The sequence below is a fragment of the Brachypodium distachyon genome, chromosome 5 (assembly GCF_000005505.3).
Source record: "Brachypodium distachyon strain Bd21 chromosome 5, Brachypodium_distachyon_v3.0, whole genome shotgun sequence".
Lineage (NCBI taxonomy): Eukaryota > Viridiplantae > Streptophyta > Magnoliopsida > Poales > Poaceae > Brachypodium > Brachypodium distachyon.
This window is the reverse complement of record NC_016135.3, coordinates 17,670,877-17,687,152: the sequence shown is the minus strand read 5'-3', so window position 1 is coordinate 17,687,152 and position 16,276 is coordinate 17,670,877. Positions and strand designations below refer to the sequence as shown.

The window sequence follows — 16,276 nt, the reverse complement described above, 5'->3', positions numbered from 1 at the left end:
GCACTTTTTCAGCACTATGTCGGTGGCAGTTCCATAATTCTTGTCGAAATATTGCATGTATCTAGACGATCTTTAAGAATAGATACATTCACTTTTGGACAAATTTGAGACAAGAATTATGAAACGGAGGTAGAGTCCATCAGGGCCGTCTCCAGGAATTGGTGGCCTTGGAGCGAAATTGAGATTTTGGTTCCAAAATTTGGACAACTTTATATAACTAAAGCATAATTTTATTTACTTGTTTAAATTTACGACTGCACTATATCTTATTTCACGCGATAAAAAGAAGAGTCCGATCGAACCTTAAATTATGGCGAAAAAATAGAACAAATACCACTGTGTCTCTTGGAATCGGACAATAGCCTGACGAGTTATATGTAAAAATGCCATGTACTGCTGACTGTAATTTAAAACCAATCAATTGTCCAGATAATTAGGCCTGAAAATTGAAATTTATTAAACTGACTTAATGAATCAATGAAGAATAATGTTACGACATTAACCTGAATACCTGATTACTAATCAGCCGCAAGCAGGCAGATGTGCAGACCCTGAGGTGGGTTGCAGTCGTGCAGAGCACAGCGCCACAGCCGCACAGCTGGACGCGGGCGGACGGAGAGTAGGGTGTCGTCCAGACTCCAGATGGTAGAGAAGCAGCGAACAAGGAATTAGGGGAAGACACGAAGCCATCTTGCGATGGCATGGCGATTTTGGGTGGAGTCCGTGCGGGCAGGCGTGCGCGCGAGTCGAGGTGTCAGCAGCCAAAGAGTTGCGATGCCGAGTGCGCCTGTCAATTAGCCCGTGATTTGCGCTATGGTTTCCTTCGTTTTCTGGTTAATATCATAGCTAACTACTGCCGAGTACCGATTTGGGAGGCCCTCGTTTTTGGGGAGGCCTTGAGCGGTCGTGCAGTTTGCTCCTGCCCATCGACGGGCCTGGAGCCCATTTTCCAAAATATAAGGCGAGTTCCATCTGCAATGCAAAATATCTTTTCTTTATATTCCTGATGCGTTTCTATATGTTATTTCTTATGCATGCATCGAATATAAATGTCTATTGTTTTGCTCGACCTAAAACATTCTATAACTGATTTTACAGGCCCATCATGTTGCTCTGCACAACTGTACTTCCCTCTTAAACACGCCCCCACGTTGTGAATTGTGATACAGTGGACCGCCATGCACAGTGGTGGTCGTTAGTCTAGTAGTAACAGAAGTGGGAGGGAGCATCAGTGGCCGGACCATGGCCTGTCGTCTCTTCCTCATCACTTGGTGGGAACGACCTTCCTGGAACATGGAACGTGTGGCAGTAGTAGCCTTGGCCTCAGCCTCGTAAACGCGCCGCGCCAAACGACAGCGCACGCCCGAGCCGCCGAATGACTCTTCGGCATTGATCGCCGATCCCTTAGCTGGACGCTGCATGCCAGGCAAATTGGCAAAGCCCAAACGTTCGTGCTGTGTTTGGCCAGCTTCGATCCGCACGGCATAGCTCTTCCCAGGATCACGATATGGACCGTACTTGCGATACTCCGTGGATGCGTTCGTGGTCACTCCCTCACTCGCACCGCGTCTATCAGTGGCTTGGGGCCGAGGGATCCGCAAAAGGCAAGGGCACACACGAGCGCGACATGTGGTGCATGCCATACGCACGCACGCTCCATTTCGAGCTAAATCATCACACGAGGACCACGCCCGCCAATCAGTCGGAAGAGAGGTATTAATGGCCAGGCCGGGACGACGACAGCGCTTGTCGCCGCGACGCGCCGTAGCGGACGCGCGCTAGCTAGTACTGTAGCTCCTGTCCTGTTGCTCTCCTCCGCCAACCAAAAATTAACACCTCCAAAGTTGGGGGGAAGCGGCAGGCAGCGAACGGCCCCCCATGAACGCCGCATCAGATGATGCGAATGGTTTTGATTAGCCTCCGTGCCGTGCCGTGCGTCGGCTCCAACAAATGCCTAATCAATCAAGTGTTATAATCAGCACCCGAATCGATCTGGGGGTGGCCAAGCGCGACGCGTTGCGTGGGGGGTTCAGGCAGGCCAGGGAAATGACGCCTCCGCTCCTGCTCCGGGGCTCCGGGCCCGGCCCGGCCCACGGGTGTGACCTCCCGTTCTAAACTCACAAGAGATACACGAATTGATTCACTAATTGGAGTGTTTGTGTCGTCGTGATTAACCTTCCAACCACCCACACAGCGAGTTCATCATTCCAATCCAGCCTAGCCTAACCCTAGCCAATCCTTCCTTGACCAATCCTAACTGAATAAGAAGGAAACGGTACAAACTTTAGAGAAGCCACTCACGGCTTGCAAGCCGGGCCGGAAGCTTGTGTGCAAGAGTGGGCCGCGTAGTCGGCCCAGGTTTCTTGTCGTCAGCCTGACCTGTATCAGGGTTGCTGACACCTCCCCGATCTTCAGAAGCGGCTTGTCCCCAAGCCGAAGCCCTCGGAAACTCCTACCAAAGAGAATCAATATCCTCCCGAGTAGCTTGATCCTCCGTTGAACCACTCCAATGGATTAAGCTTTGAAGAATGGAGCGCGAACCACGCTGGGACAAACGCTGCTGCAAGACACGAACAGGCACTTGGAGAGGAACACTGTCAGTGGGTAAGTTAGGTTGGACCTGATGCTTCAGAGATACACAGCGCTTCAGTTGAGACACATGGAAAACAGGATGAATCCGGCTAGGATGAGGAAGAATCAAACGATAAGCGACATCACCAATCTTGGATTCAATCTTGTAGGGACCATAGAAACGGAAGGCCAACTTATGATGTGCTCGGTGGACCACAGACGATTGAACATATGGTTGCAGTTTCAAAAACACCATATCTCCCACTTGGAACGAGCGTTTAGTACGCTTCTTGTCAGCCTGCAATTTCATATGCTGGCAAGCACGAAGTAAATGCTGACGAACTGAAGCTATGATGACTTTGCGGTGATCAAGCCATTGCTGAACATCCAATTGATCAATAGCAGAATTGGCTGAGAGACCGAAGTAATTAGGATGCTGGCCATATAATACTTCAAAAGGAGTCTTGTTCAATGAAGAATGCCAGTTAGTGTTGTACCAAAACTCACACAGAGAGAGCCAACGAGACCACTTCATAGGGTGAGCACTGATGAAATAGCGAAGAAAACACTCAACCTGCTGATTAACTCTCTCAGTTTGACCGTCAGTTTCCGGGTGATAGGCAGAACTTATACGTAAGACCGCACCAGTTTGCTTAGCCAAAGATTGCCAGAACTGACTAGTGAAAATAGGATCTCGATCTGAAATGATATGCTTGGGCATTCCATGAAGTTTGTAAACATGGTCAACAAAAAACTTCAGCTACCTTTTGAGCATTAAAGAGATGATGCAGCGGAATAAAATGGCCATATTTGGTGTATTTATCGATAACAACCAAGATGAAATCCATAGTGTATCATCTCCCAAGCAAGGCGAGGAATAGGCATAGGGGACAACAAACCTGGATAAGGCACCCTTTCAGGTTTAGCTTGCTGGCAAGTATGACAAGACTGAACCTGATCCTTGATTAAGGCTTTCATGCCAGTCCAACAAAATAAAGATTTCATCCGTCGATATGTCACAGGAAAACCTGAATGTCCACCTACAGGATTGTGATGAAAGGCCTGAAAAATTCTGGCATGCAAAAAGTGATGTCATGACCCAACCATAATCTGTTCTTGTACAAAATAACACCATTTTTCAGAGCATAAGCTGAATTTGAAACAGAAGACAGACACAACTGCTGAAGCAACTTCTGAGCTTTAACATCTTGAGTATAACTAGCCACTACATCAACTAGCCACCTAGGTTGCAGAGAAGAAAGAGCCAATACATGAGCAGCATCATGAGGTCATCTGGACAGTGCATCAGCAGCTGCATTAGTAATACCCTTTTTATACTAAATCGTATAAGTGAGTCCCATCATCTTAGTGAGAGCTTTCTGCTGCCACTTAGTGTTTAACCTTTGATCCTCCAAATGAGCAAGGCTCTTCTGATCTGTTCTAGTGACAAATTCATTAACTTGCAGATAAGATCTCCACTGTTCAATTGCAAGCAAAATGGGCAAATATTCCTTTTCATAAACAGAAAGTAACTTGTTCCTAGGGCCTAAAACTTTGCTTACAAAAGCTAAGGGGTGCCCATCCTGCATTAAGACAGCACCAATGCCAATGTCACAAGCATCAGTTTCAATAACAAATGTTTTAGAAAAATCTGGCAAGGCTAATACAGGTGCAGAGATAAGCGCTTGTTTAAGTGTGTCAAAAGCTGCAGCAGTATCAGGTGTGCAAACAAAGATCTGACCCTTTTTAAGCAGATTAGTGAGAGGCTTGCTTATCAATCCATAATGTCGAATAAATTTCCTATAATAACCAGTGATGCCTAAGAATCCTCTGACCTCTTTAACAGTAGATGGAACAGGCCAATTCTTGATAATACTAATCTTGCTGTCATCAGTAGCAACCCCCTCTCCACTAATGACATGACCAAGGTATGCAGTTTTCTGCTGGGCAAAGGCACATTTAGAGAGTTTTACCTTCCATTGATGTTTGTCTAGAATCTCCAAAACTTGAGCTACATGAACAAGATGGTCCTCACATGTCTTGCTATAAATTAGTATATCATCAAAAAAGACCAAGGCAAATTTCCTCAGAACAGGGGCCAAAGATGTGTTCATAGCTCCTTGAAAAGTACCAGGAGCTCCTGTAAGACCAGAAACCATGATAGTAAATTCAAAGTGGCCATTATGTGTTTGAAATGCTGTCTTATACTCTTCACCAGGTGCTAAACGAATTTGGTGGTACCCAGCTTTTAAATCTAACTTAGAGAACCAACAAGTTCCGGCTAACTCATCCAACAACTCATCAATAACAGGTAATGGGTATTTGCCCTTGACAGTTAAGGCATTCAGATGGCGATAGTCAACCACCATTCGTCATGTGAGATCTTTCTTCTTAACTAGGATAATTGGTGATGAGAAGGCACTGTTACTATGTCTGATCATGCCACTCTGTAGCAGTTCAGCCACTAGGATAATTGGTGATGAGGAGCCACTCTATAAGGTCGAATTGTCACTGGTCTAGCACCAGGAATGAGAGGAATGCAGTGGTCATAACTTCTGCGAGGTGGCAAACCTCTACAGGTGCAGCAAAGACAGAAGGAAACTTGTCCAAAATCTGCTGCATTTCTGGAGAAATGGGAGGTTGTTCCATTGGCAATAAAGAAGTAATGGTCACCACTGTCACCGCACAGTTTTCAGGCAGCACTCCTTGTAAAGTCACCAACTCATTCTGTCTATAGAAGGACATCCATCTCTGTGTCCAATCCACTTGCATGGGACTGTGAATAGTAATCCAGTTCAAGCCCAATATGCCATCATAAGCTCCCAATGGGAAGATACGAATGTCACTAATGAAACTGTGGCCGTCACAAAACCACTCACATTGCGGAATATAATGTTGACAAGTGAGAGTTCCCCCTCCAGCAACCTTCACAGTGATGGGCTTGAATTGCTGAACTCCTTGAAGACCTAAGATATGTGTAGAATCCAGAAAAGAATGAGTACTGCCAGAATCTGCAAGAAAGACAAATTGCTTGTTCTGAATATGAAGTGTCAATTGCAAGGTTGGTGCTGTACCACCACGACCCATTTCAGCAGCTGAAATAGAATACACTTGGTCCTGTACATAATGGTCAGCTTCTAATGTAAGTGGTTCCAAATCCATCTGTAAGTGCTCAATCAATTCTTGAACAAAATGCAACTGAACTGACTGTTTGCACTTGTGATCCTTCGACCATCTCTCACCACAAATGAAGCACAGCCCCTTAGCCTTGCGATAATTCCTCAATGCAATCCACTTATCATCAGTAGAACGACGGTCATCAGAGACTCTAGTACGCTGTGGCAAGGGAGGAGGTGCCAATGGTAATGGAAGTGGTTTTGGAGGAATAGGAGCATTGACCACTTGAGGAGGTGATGAACTACTTCCTGTCAATTCTTCATGTAAGATAGCAAGATCATATGCAGCATCAAGGTCCCGTGGTTTCTGAAGAGCAACAGCCATACGTACCAGTAACTGTAGACCATCTAAGAACCGAGTCAAGTAATGCAGAGGGTCTGGAACCTCTTCATAAGCACACAACTGATCATACAACTCTGAAAAACGCTCAACATAATCTAAAACAGTAGAAGACTGAAAGATGTGAAACAACTGCCAAATCAGATTCTGGTGTTGATTGCGACTGAATCGAGCATGCAACATCTGACAAAATTCTGTCCAAGTAGCTCTGGGGAAACGACGCTGCACGGATTCAAGCCATCTAGCCGCCGCATCATCAAAGTGAGCAGTGGCATACTGAATCCAAAGATTTGGGGGCGTGCCCCACAATTGGAAGTAATCTTCACATCGAGTTTGCCAAAGACGCGGATTAGATCCATCAAAACGGGGCAATTCCACACGAGGACCCGAATTCACGCCATCAGTATGATCATGGCGGGGAGAAGTGGGTTGAGACGAGGAAGAAAGGCGAGGACTGATATTGGAGCGCTCACCTCGAAACGGAGGAGGACGATAGGGACCAGTGCCCTTGCCGCCACCCCCGCCGCCATCGAGTTCGCCACGCCCCCCCTTGTCCAACTCGAGCCGGATCTGAGCGATAACGTGGCCGAAATCGTCACGAACGCCGTCGACCTTGGTGGCGAGGGCGTCGAGCTTGGTGGAGTGTTCATCGAGCATCTTCCGCAGCGCAATCACCATCGAATCTTGCTGCTCACAGGCTCGCTTGTCGAGATCCGCCGTGAGCCCATCCTTCAGCAAGTCATACAAGAGCTTGGCGTCAGGATCCAAGCTTTCCATGACCGCCACACGTTGCCGTTCCTTGAATCGGGTGTGAAAACGGTGATGGGGGATCTCCAGGACGCTGGCTCTGATACCAGATTGTGAGCTCCCGTTCTAAACTCACAAGAGATACACGAATTGATTCACTAATTGGAGTGTTTGTGTCGCCGTGATTAACCTCCCAACCACCGACACAACGAGTTCATCATTCCAATCCAGCCTAGCCTAACCCTAGCCAATCCTTCCTTGACAACAGCTCCAATCCTAACTGAATAAAAAGGAAACGGTACAAGTTTCAGAGAAGCCACTCACGGCCTGCAAGCCGGGCCGGAAGCTTGTGTGCACGAGTGGGCCGCGTAGTCGGCCCAGGTTCCTTGTCGTCAGCCTGACCTGTATCAGGGTCGCTGACACCGGGCGAACGAGCCGGCACGGTTGCCACGTGGGATTTTACATCAGCTCGCCCCCAAACCGGACCAACATTTCACGTGGCCTCCTGCCTGGGCAGTTCGCCTCCTTCGCTTTTGTCTCCCCCTGCAGATGCGTCAACCGCGAATCCCTTTCAGTTTTGCTACTACAAAATTGGCGGAGCAAGTACTGGAAGTCGGTAGCTCAGGAGAGATAGAAGTGCTTTCTATGTTGGCCACTAGCTTCTTGCCTGCACATCGAGTGGGTGGAAAAAAACTACACTAGATTACTACGCGTACGACCTGAATGAATCCGTTCCCTTTCACAGGATTCTGTAAATGCTACAGAGCAATCGATCCTACACGAATCAAATGGCTTTGCACGCCTTCAGAAACAAGCGCCTTCACATAACCGAGCGGTGTTGTGATCACGAGATTCCAGAAGGAGCATCCATCCGTTCCCCTGTAGACCCGGCAGAGTTCTTCTGCATGCATGCATGCGGCATGATCGTCGGGATCACCACCTGCAGGAGTCGCGATCTCTCTGTACAGTCTTTTCTCATGCATGGAGGCCGGAGCCAGCGGCGCTGAGGTGGGCGCACTCAACTTGCAGCCTCCCTCCGTCAGAGGTCGCTTTCCCTTCTCCACTGTCGTGTTCCCGGTGGCCAGTGTGGGCAGCAATGAGAGCGCCTCTTTTGCTCAATCTCTTTTTCTTTTTTACTTTTGTGTTTTATCAGCTATCACACGGGCTCCCCGCTTAGCCGGCCGGCCACAAAAAAAGGTTTAATAGCGAGAGTCCCTCGAGGGTGAGGATGGGATCGATGATTGGTCAATGACCACAGATTTGGTAACAATTTCCTTGATTTATTATACTGCTAGTGCATAACTCCAATCAGCCCTCTTTTTCTGCATGGAATTTGTTAAAGCTATTTTTTGTGTACATACAGATGCAGTGGCTAGGAATATATGCATGGGAATTTCATATATAGGAACCAGATCATTTCTCTTAGAATCAAGGAATATGTTACCGTGCTCCAAACGGGGACTAGATCGAATGTGAAACAAGATGGTTAAGATCAACTTTTCCTATAGGTGCCTCTAATTCGATAATCTTTGTAGCGCATTATAAGGGCATCGTACCATTAGAATGTTAAGAATTCTGGCCGCTCCTCTCTCGGAGAATCTCTAAACGCATCCGGCTTCTTGGGTGGGGGATAAAGTTGCGACCAACAATTAGTGCAGCAACTATCAGTCAAAGGAGGCTTACTATGTCCGCTGCTAGCTGCATAGACAAACGCAGTAGCAAGCCTAGGCAAATGAGTGTTGTGGAAGGTGATGTCAAGTGAGGTTTCAGATCGATCCACACATTTTCTCTGCCAATCTAGTGACCAAAGTTGGCCCTTTGCCACTTATATAAACCCTATAGTTTAGTCAGTCACGCATGCAATTAGTGCTCTACGGAATAATTTGACCATTGAGAAAAGCAGTTGAGAACGTACATGTATTTTAAATTTCTGAAGCGAAAGCAGTTGAGATCGAACACTCAATCTTGTGTAAAGAAAGGAGCATCCGGCCGGATCATGTCACCTGACTGAGAAAATAAAAAAAATTGTTTTTAAATCATGCGGAATCAAAGGATTACGAGGCACCAACTCCATGCTCTTCGGCTTTGGATTTTCTTAGGGAGATGCTCTTTTGTTTTTATGGGGGCAGAGTGGAGTGCAGTGCGGTCACTCTCGGATATCCTTCCAGAGAGAAAAGCATATATCTCTCTGAAATTTGCATGCTGAGTGTTTTTGGACCATTTGGTCACGCAACAGATCTGTCTTTCAAAAGAGAGAGCGAGAAAGAAAGATGATGGTGACGATTATAGTATACGTAGTTTCTTGTTCTCGCGGACAATCAGTAAAAAAGAGGAGAACTCCCAGTCGAATCGTCTTTCTCCAGCAGCTGGTTGAGAGAATCAGGACAGGAATCCGGAGCCCATCATCACAGGTCATTTACCACCAACCCACCCATGAGGCAGAGGCATGAAGCGAAACGATTGAGAACAACTTGGGTAGATGCTGCATGCAGATCGAATCGGGAATCGGTGCTGTGTGCCGCGCAGGGCAAGTCTTCCTCCTCTTCTTTGTGCCCCAGGCGCTTCCGTTTGCGTGCTGATCTGCTCGGCTGCTCCCAATTAATAACCTGAACGTGTGGTTCGTCTTTAGGCCAAGTTTGCACAAAAGCCCCGTTCCAATCCACACACTGTCCTTGGATAAAAGCGTGCTGGATGAAAAGGAAACCGTGCGAGGCTCGATGCTTCGGGAAAGAAAATTAAAAAGTCCCGCCCCGGATAGATGGACGACGGGTAGTTGCACTTGCACGGGAGAGGGGAGATCTACTGGTAGTACTAGTATTATTTTCTGCTTTTGTGCTACGGGTGATAAGCGATCCAGACTCTTACGAGAAAATGGAGAAAAAATCCGCATGCCTGCAAGTGTGCAGCTGAGGTCCATAGCTTTTTGTTGAGGCAAAATTAAAGGTCTCGTCGTCCCACGTGCTCGCTCGATCTTGCCTGCCAATCGATCGATCACATGCATGCCCTCCGGCCCATCAACACGCGTTGCTTACATGCATGTACTTATCGCCTAGCTTCCAGCTGCCCGTGAACCAACTAATTAACCCTTGACTTACCGTGCAACACCTCTCTTCCACATCGATCTCTCGACGCTTTGCCATGCATATATTGCCGATCGATCCATCCATCTCTACCTTTTATCGATCGATCCATCGATCCCTGTTACTGTCGTAAAATCTCGGATCACTGTCGCGTTATCAACTGCTCTTGGCTACTGATCGAGCCGATAAGAAGGAGCGCCTACCTACGACCCACGTAGAGTACCAGATAAAATCGCAGTGCGTTTTGCTTAGCTTCCCTCGGTCTCCTCGCCGTAAAGCCCGTGGCCAAAGCACACGAGTGACCAACCCAAAAAAAAGCAGAGCAAAGCAAAGCAAAGCGGCAGGGTTGTTCGTCCTCTTCCCCGCGCGCGGCCAACGCCCAACAGCCTCGACCGCGACACAGCGCCCGAATTTCGTACCGCGCCTCAACCACGTCAAGATTTGCCGTGCGTGCGTACGTGCGTGCTTGTGTGATGGAGAGACGTACTGATCGTTGATGGACAGGACGTGTAGGAGAGTGGATGGATGTCTATGTATACCGTTCGGTGTAGGACCTCCAGCGCCAACCGGCCAGGGCTTAATTAAAGAGCCGCCCATTTCCGTCAAAGCCTGAAAGGGGCTCGTCGACCAGTGAGTGAGTGAGAGAGATAGAGGCTTTTGCATCGTGATCAAAATTGATCATGGTTTCGGTCCAACGGTTCCAATCCAATCAGATAGCATCATAATAAGTACCCCAAAACTTTAAAAAACCGAACAAGAAACTGGACTTTTTTGGTGTGACGCAACGAAGAAGAGCATTATTTAAAGACGTGGATGGATGGCGCATCACTATATATGGCGAGTCACGTTTTTGTGCAAACTCGATATGGAGTATGGGTTAAGCTTTGAAACGTACGGAGTACATGTTTCTAAACAAGTGCAAACACCCCGAAATTGCAAAGTAATCTCCGCGAGTAAAGCACGCGCTGCACTAAAAGTTGGCATTGTTCACACACGCACGGCTAAAGGAGTGTGCATTTGAGCAAAATCGTGCGGGGCTTATATATAAGTTGGAATGTTGGAGTTTTACTCGGAGTCCTGATCTTCGGCACCCAAGCTCTATGGAGTTTTACTCGGTAAAAAAAAAAACTTTGGAATGTCTATTTCTTCATCGATTTAGAAATAGTAATTTCTGTCTCGACAATCGAGATTTTCTTATCATTTCTTCTTCCCCGTCTCATATCAAGTGTCGCAACTTTATCTAAATACGCATGTATCTACACACTAAAATGCCTCTAAATATATGTGTATTTAGACAAAACTGATACATTTAATATGAGACTGAGGGAGTACTTGTTTGAATATTGCAGTATTGACTGGATCAGAGATTGCTAGCATTAACCTAGAAATAGTTATTTCTCAGTCCCCTTAGAAATAGCAAAACCGTTTTTTATGAGTTTTAGAAAGAAAAATCTAGCATGTACATGTTAGAAAACTCTACAAATAGATTGGTTTTATGGAAAAATAATTCAAATGTTATCTGCATGAAAATAACAAATACGACGATCAACAATATTTAGAAGTGGGATCACTATTCTACAACTATGGAGAGTGACATTTTTTGTTCCTCTATGCATCTTGCAAATGAAACGACTTTCACATGAAATTTTGTAGGTTCATATTGTATTCTCACATCTACGTGCTTCAATTTTGGGGGGTTTTATCCTCTAAAAATTTTAGGCATAATTTTATGATTTCTCAAAATAGCGAACTCAGTGGGGCTCAAGGGCGAAACACCAATTATCCATTTACTTGTTTATAGAAGCTCGTTTGGCAGACCTTGCTTCATTTTCATGGAAATAAAACATTTTTTTATAAAAAATTCATTTGGATGAACTTGAATTATGGATTTAAAAATCATGCTTTTATTCCAAATGAATTTGAGACAAATTAAAAAACGCTTTCTTTTAGAGAGGAATTTGGGTTAGGTAAAGGTGTACCCAAGTGACAGGAACCAAGCGAGCTCTAATATGTTTATCTCCATAATAAGTTTAGAAAGATATTTGTCAACATTAATGCACACCACAAATACAAGTTCGAAAGAGTTGTTTCATGGATATAGCTGTGTTTATTATCTTTATTACTCTATACAAACTATCAAATCAACCCACAAAAACCTTATCTCATAATTGTCGGCAGAGTTGTCATTTGTAGTGTTTTCTCTTTCCACAACTCATAAGCCAAAATCTTCTCAAATGCTTCGTCTTTTCTATTTCTCCACCGTCGCCCACTCTTCTCTCATATTCGACATCTTTGTCTACGTATGTAAATACATAACTTTTCCGTTATTTAGCAAAATACAGAGCGCGAGTGCTTGACAGACGGTGCTTTCCTCCGTCTAGACTCTAGAAGTCTTGCAGGAGCAACAAACTCGGGCGTAGGACGAAGGGCCCCAACCGCAGCCCGAAGATAGACCCCACGAAATCCCTTGATTTTGCGCCATTTCCTCCCCCTTTCCTAATAAACCTCCCCCACAGGGGACGAGACGACGAGAAGACCACGCCACACAGCTGCTCAACCCTGGATTAGAAAATTCCCCGTTTCAAAACACTCTCGCTTCGCGGAAGAAAATCCGGCAGTGCGCGGTGCAAAAGTGCTTCGCCTCCAAGAAACCTTGCCCGCATAAAACCAGCGAGAATCGGATCGCGGAGGAGCGAGAATCGGACCGCAACAAATCCCCCACACGCTCTTCTCGCTCGCTCGCGCAGGGGCAACCACCAACCCCACAGTCGTGTCGTCCCCTCACTCCGCCAGCCCCCAATCTCGGCAAACCGTCGTCGTCGCGCGCGCGCGCGGTGGCCATGACGGTCGCGGAGACCTCGCCTCCGGAGCCGCGGCAGCTCTGCCTGGCGGACCTAAAGGCCGTCTGCGTGCTCGGCCGCGGCGCCAAGGGCGTCGTCTTCCACGTCGTGCCCGGCGCGGACGGAGACTGCGACGGGTCCGCCATGGCGCTCAAGGCGGTCTCGCGGGAGGCGGCGCGGCACAAGAAGTCCGGGAGCGGCGGCGGGGACGGGCACCGGCGGATATGGTTCGAGCGCGACGTGCTCCTGGCCCTGCGCCACCCGCTCCTCCCCGCCCTCCGCGGCGTCCTCGCCACCGAGGCCGTCGTCGGCTTCGCCATCGACCGGTGCGGCGGCGGCGACCTCAACTCCCTCCGCCGCCGCCAGACCGAGAAGATGTTCTCCGACTCCGTCATACGGTACGCGCCCTACTAAAATTAGCCCGTCATCATCGAACGCCCTTACGCTACGCACCCCCCGTAGAAACCGAATTGCGGGAAAGAGTGTGGCAGATTAATTTGATGATCCGTAAAATTCACCAACCGTTCGTTGCTGATTTGCAGGTTCTACGCCGCGGAGTTGGTGCTGGCCCTCGAGTACCTGCACAGCATCGGCATCGTGTACAGGGACCTTAAGCCGGAGAACGTGCTGATACAGGACAGCGGCCACATCATGCTCGTCGACTTCGATCTCTCCACCAGACTCCCGATTCGGCCGCCGGAGACGGACGAGGCGGCGGCTGTTCCCAAACCGGCGACTGTCCATAGCTCGCCGTCTCTAAACCACGGGAAGCCCAAGAAGCCGTCCGGGGCCGCCATGTGCTTCCGGTTTCGTTCTGGTGGCGCCACGAAGCCGACCGTGTCAGCGGACTCGCCGTCGCCGCCGTCCACCTCGCGGACGGCCTCCTCGTCGTCCTCGTCCTCGACGACCACCACCGGCTCCTCCACGGTCTCTGGCGCGCGGACGCCCGCGAAGTCGAACTCGTTCGTGGGCACGGAGGACTACGTGGCGCCGGAGATCATCGCCGGGAGCGGCCACGACTTCATCGTGGACTGGTGGGGCCTCGGCGTGGTCCTCTACGAGATGCTGTACGGCCGCACGCCGTTCCGGGGGCAGAACCGGAAGGAGACGTTCTACCGCGTCCTGACCAAGCAGCCGGAGCTCGTCGGCGAGAAGACGCCGCTGCGCGACCTCATCGCCCGCCTCCTGGAGAAGGACCCGGCGAAGCGCATCGGCGCGCGCGGCATCAAGTCGCACCCCTTCTTCCACGGCGTCGACTGGGACCGTATCCTCCGCGTCGCGCGACCGCCGTTCATCCCTTCCCCGCCTCAGGACGACGGTGGCGGCGAGGTGCTCGACGTCGAGAAGGTCGTCCACGAGACGTTCGCTGCCAATGACGGCGAGGCTGCGGCGGCCGGGGACGATCAGAAGCCTCTGCCCGAGGCAGGTGGGTGTGTCGCCGCCGCCGACGGTGAACGGAGAATGGATCCATCCAAAGATGGCGATTTCTCCGTGTTTTTCTGAGCTGTTATTATTTGGTTCTTATTTTCTCCTCTCCAGAAAAGTAGCCAGGGGTATTTTGTTAATATTTATTATTTTTATTTTCTTTGAGGATATCTAGTACTACTACCAGTGGGATTAGTAGACGGATGAGTACATATTTAAAGAGGTGCTCATGTGTTTAACGGAGTAGCCCACACATAATTTTCCCTTTTCTTTTCGTCCACTTTGCTGGACGCTTTTCCCCGTGACAACAAGGGATTGTTGAAGCGAGTACATAATGAATAATGAACAGTACAGGAGGTGCAAACTCCCCTTGCCATGTGTTTTCAGTTTTGTGCTCGGTCTCTTAGTCATATAGCCATTGAAGCTGAGCATAAACCAGACGCCCTATCGGACATACGTCTGGCTGGTTGAAAGGTAAGGACTTCAGAATAACTTTCTTGGGGACAAGATGCACTTTGTTCATGTAAACCTGTTAAGAAATCATTGGAAATACTGGCGTCCCACGTGACTCCCAATTGCGCGAGCCGTGGTGTCCACACAGTGCAGTTCTGTGGGTGGCTACTGTTCAGCCAACCAATGTTGCTACGCAGGGCGATGGCATTTGGTCCTTTGGAAGGCATCAATAACTGTAAACGTACTGAAATGCGAAACCTGCCGCTCGAAGAGTTGGTACCGTATCGTGGCAATCTTGCTCCCTCTTATTAGCCCGTCGCCAGTACTAATAGTCTAACATGGAACCCATGACGCTGGTTACCTAATACTAGCACAGGTTAATTAGCTTTTGAGATGGAATCGAGTTGCATGCCTTGGTGCCGAGATCACACCAACTATTCTTTCCCACGGGCGTAGGAAGAAAAGAATATGCCAGCCAGCATTCCAGCAAGCAGCTTTAAACAATTCCCCACCGTTCCCATAACGTGCATGGGCCGTGCAGTCGCCCCATTGTGTGCGTGCATTGCAAGTGCAACGCTCTCAAGTGGACCACCAGGTGATCATGAGTGGAGCCAGGTTTGCTCGTGGCATGCTCACCTTTGATGGTTCCATTCAAATTCGTGTACCTCCACTGCCGGGTGCTGGTGAATATTCGCGGTACCGATTTGGAAATGTGACGGAATGCAAGGAATCTGCAAAAGAGTAGACGTCAACATGCCAAGGTTGCCACCATCGGTTCAGATGGCGCTAATCCAGTAATCCCTGCAGGCGAGGAATCTCCTTTGTGGATGTCTAATCCTTCCTTGATTCCACCTCCTCTTGCGTGTAGATTAGGTGGACGCATAGTGGTTTGCTTTCCATTTTTTGTTAGCTCGCAAAGAACTGATCCTCCCGTTAGTCTCTAAACAATGCTAAACCTGAGAGTTTTAGAATTCAACAAAACTCGAACCTTTTCTTTCCTCCACGTATAAAAATTCCTTCTGGCAACAGAGCAACGTGTACTGTGCATGCTGTGCAATACGGTAAGTCGGTAACAGAACACACCGTACATTCCGTATACCGCTTTGACGTCGACGCGTCTACGCACCGGGAGCCGTACTCCTATTTTACCAGCTGGTCTCCGGCCCCGTTTCGTTTCTACCAGCCGCTTAATAAAAGTCTGCCAGAGCATCTTGGATTCGTCTCATCCCGGCGTCGGGGCGGTTCGTCGTCTGCTGACCGGGGTCTCCACTCTCCAGAACGAACAAAACCCCTGACGAAGCGGCCGATGTCCGATGTGTTGTCCAATGATGCCATACGCGCCGCAGGGTCCGAGAAACGGCGTTGCTGTCCCACGGGCGTACGTAACTTTTTTTTGGGCTATGCTAAGGCGACAAAGCGGCGCGGTTTTGTTGCAGAGAAAATAATTGACACACTACAACTAAGAGAAACCGGAAAACTGAGACTCCAAAATACCACTCAAAAAACCAAGTTTTTCAAAATACCTTTAAAAGTCAGTTTTTCACTCAAAATACCACTATGACTAACAGCCCCTAACAGACCCTAACAGCTCAAACATGGACATATATATCCTTACATATCTCCTCAAATAAACAGCATTTCAGC

The 16,276-nt window shown here is 48.4% G+C and overlaps 1 protein-coding gene across 1 annotated transcript; it reads left to right on the top strand.

Moving 5' to 3' along the window:
• Nucleotides 1-12,421: 12,421 nt before the first annotated feature.
• Nucleotides 12,422-14,565, top strand: LOC100845159 (serine/threonine-protein kinase OXI1). Its single transcript, XM_010241752.3, has 2 exons — nt 12,422-13,152; nt 13,297-14,565. Exons 1-2 carry the CDS (start codon nt 12,755-12,757, stop codon nt 14,255-14,257), a joined length of 1,359 nt encoding a protein of 452 aa, XP_010240054.1. The 5' UTR covers nt 12,422-12,754; the 3' UTR covers nt 14,258-14,565.
• Nucleotides 14,566-16,276: the final 1,711 nt, after the last annotated feature.

Bases quoted from the DNA above. Each gene is read 5' to 3' on its own strand.
- LOC100845159 (XM_010241752.3), top strand. From the start codon at position 12,755: ATGACGGTCGCGGAGACCTCGCCTCCGGAGCCGCGGCAGCTCTGCCTG. The intron at 13,153-13,296 runs GTACGCGCCCTA...GCTGATTTGCAG, and splicing joins TTCTCCGACTCCGTCATACG to GTTCTACGCCGCGGAGTTGG.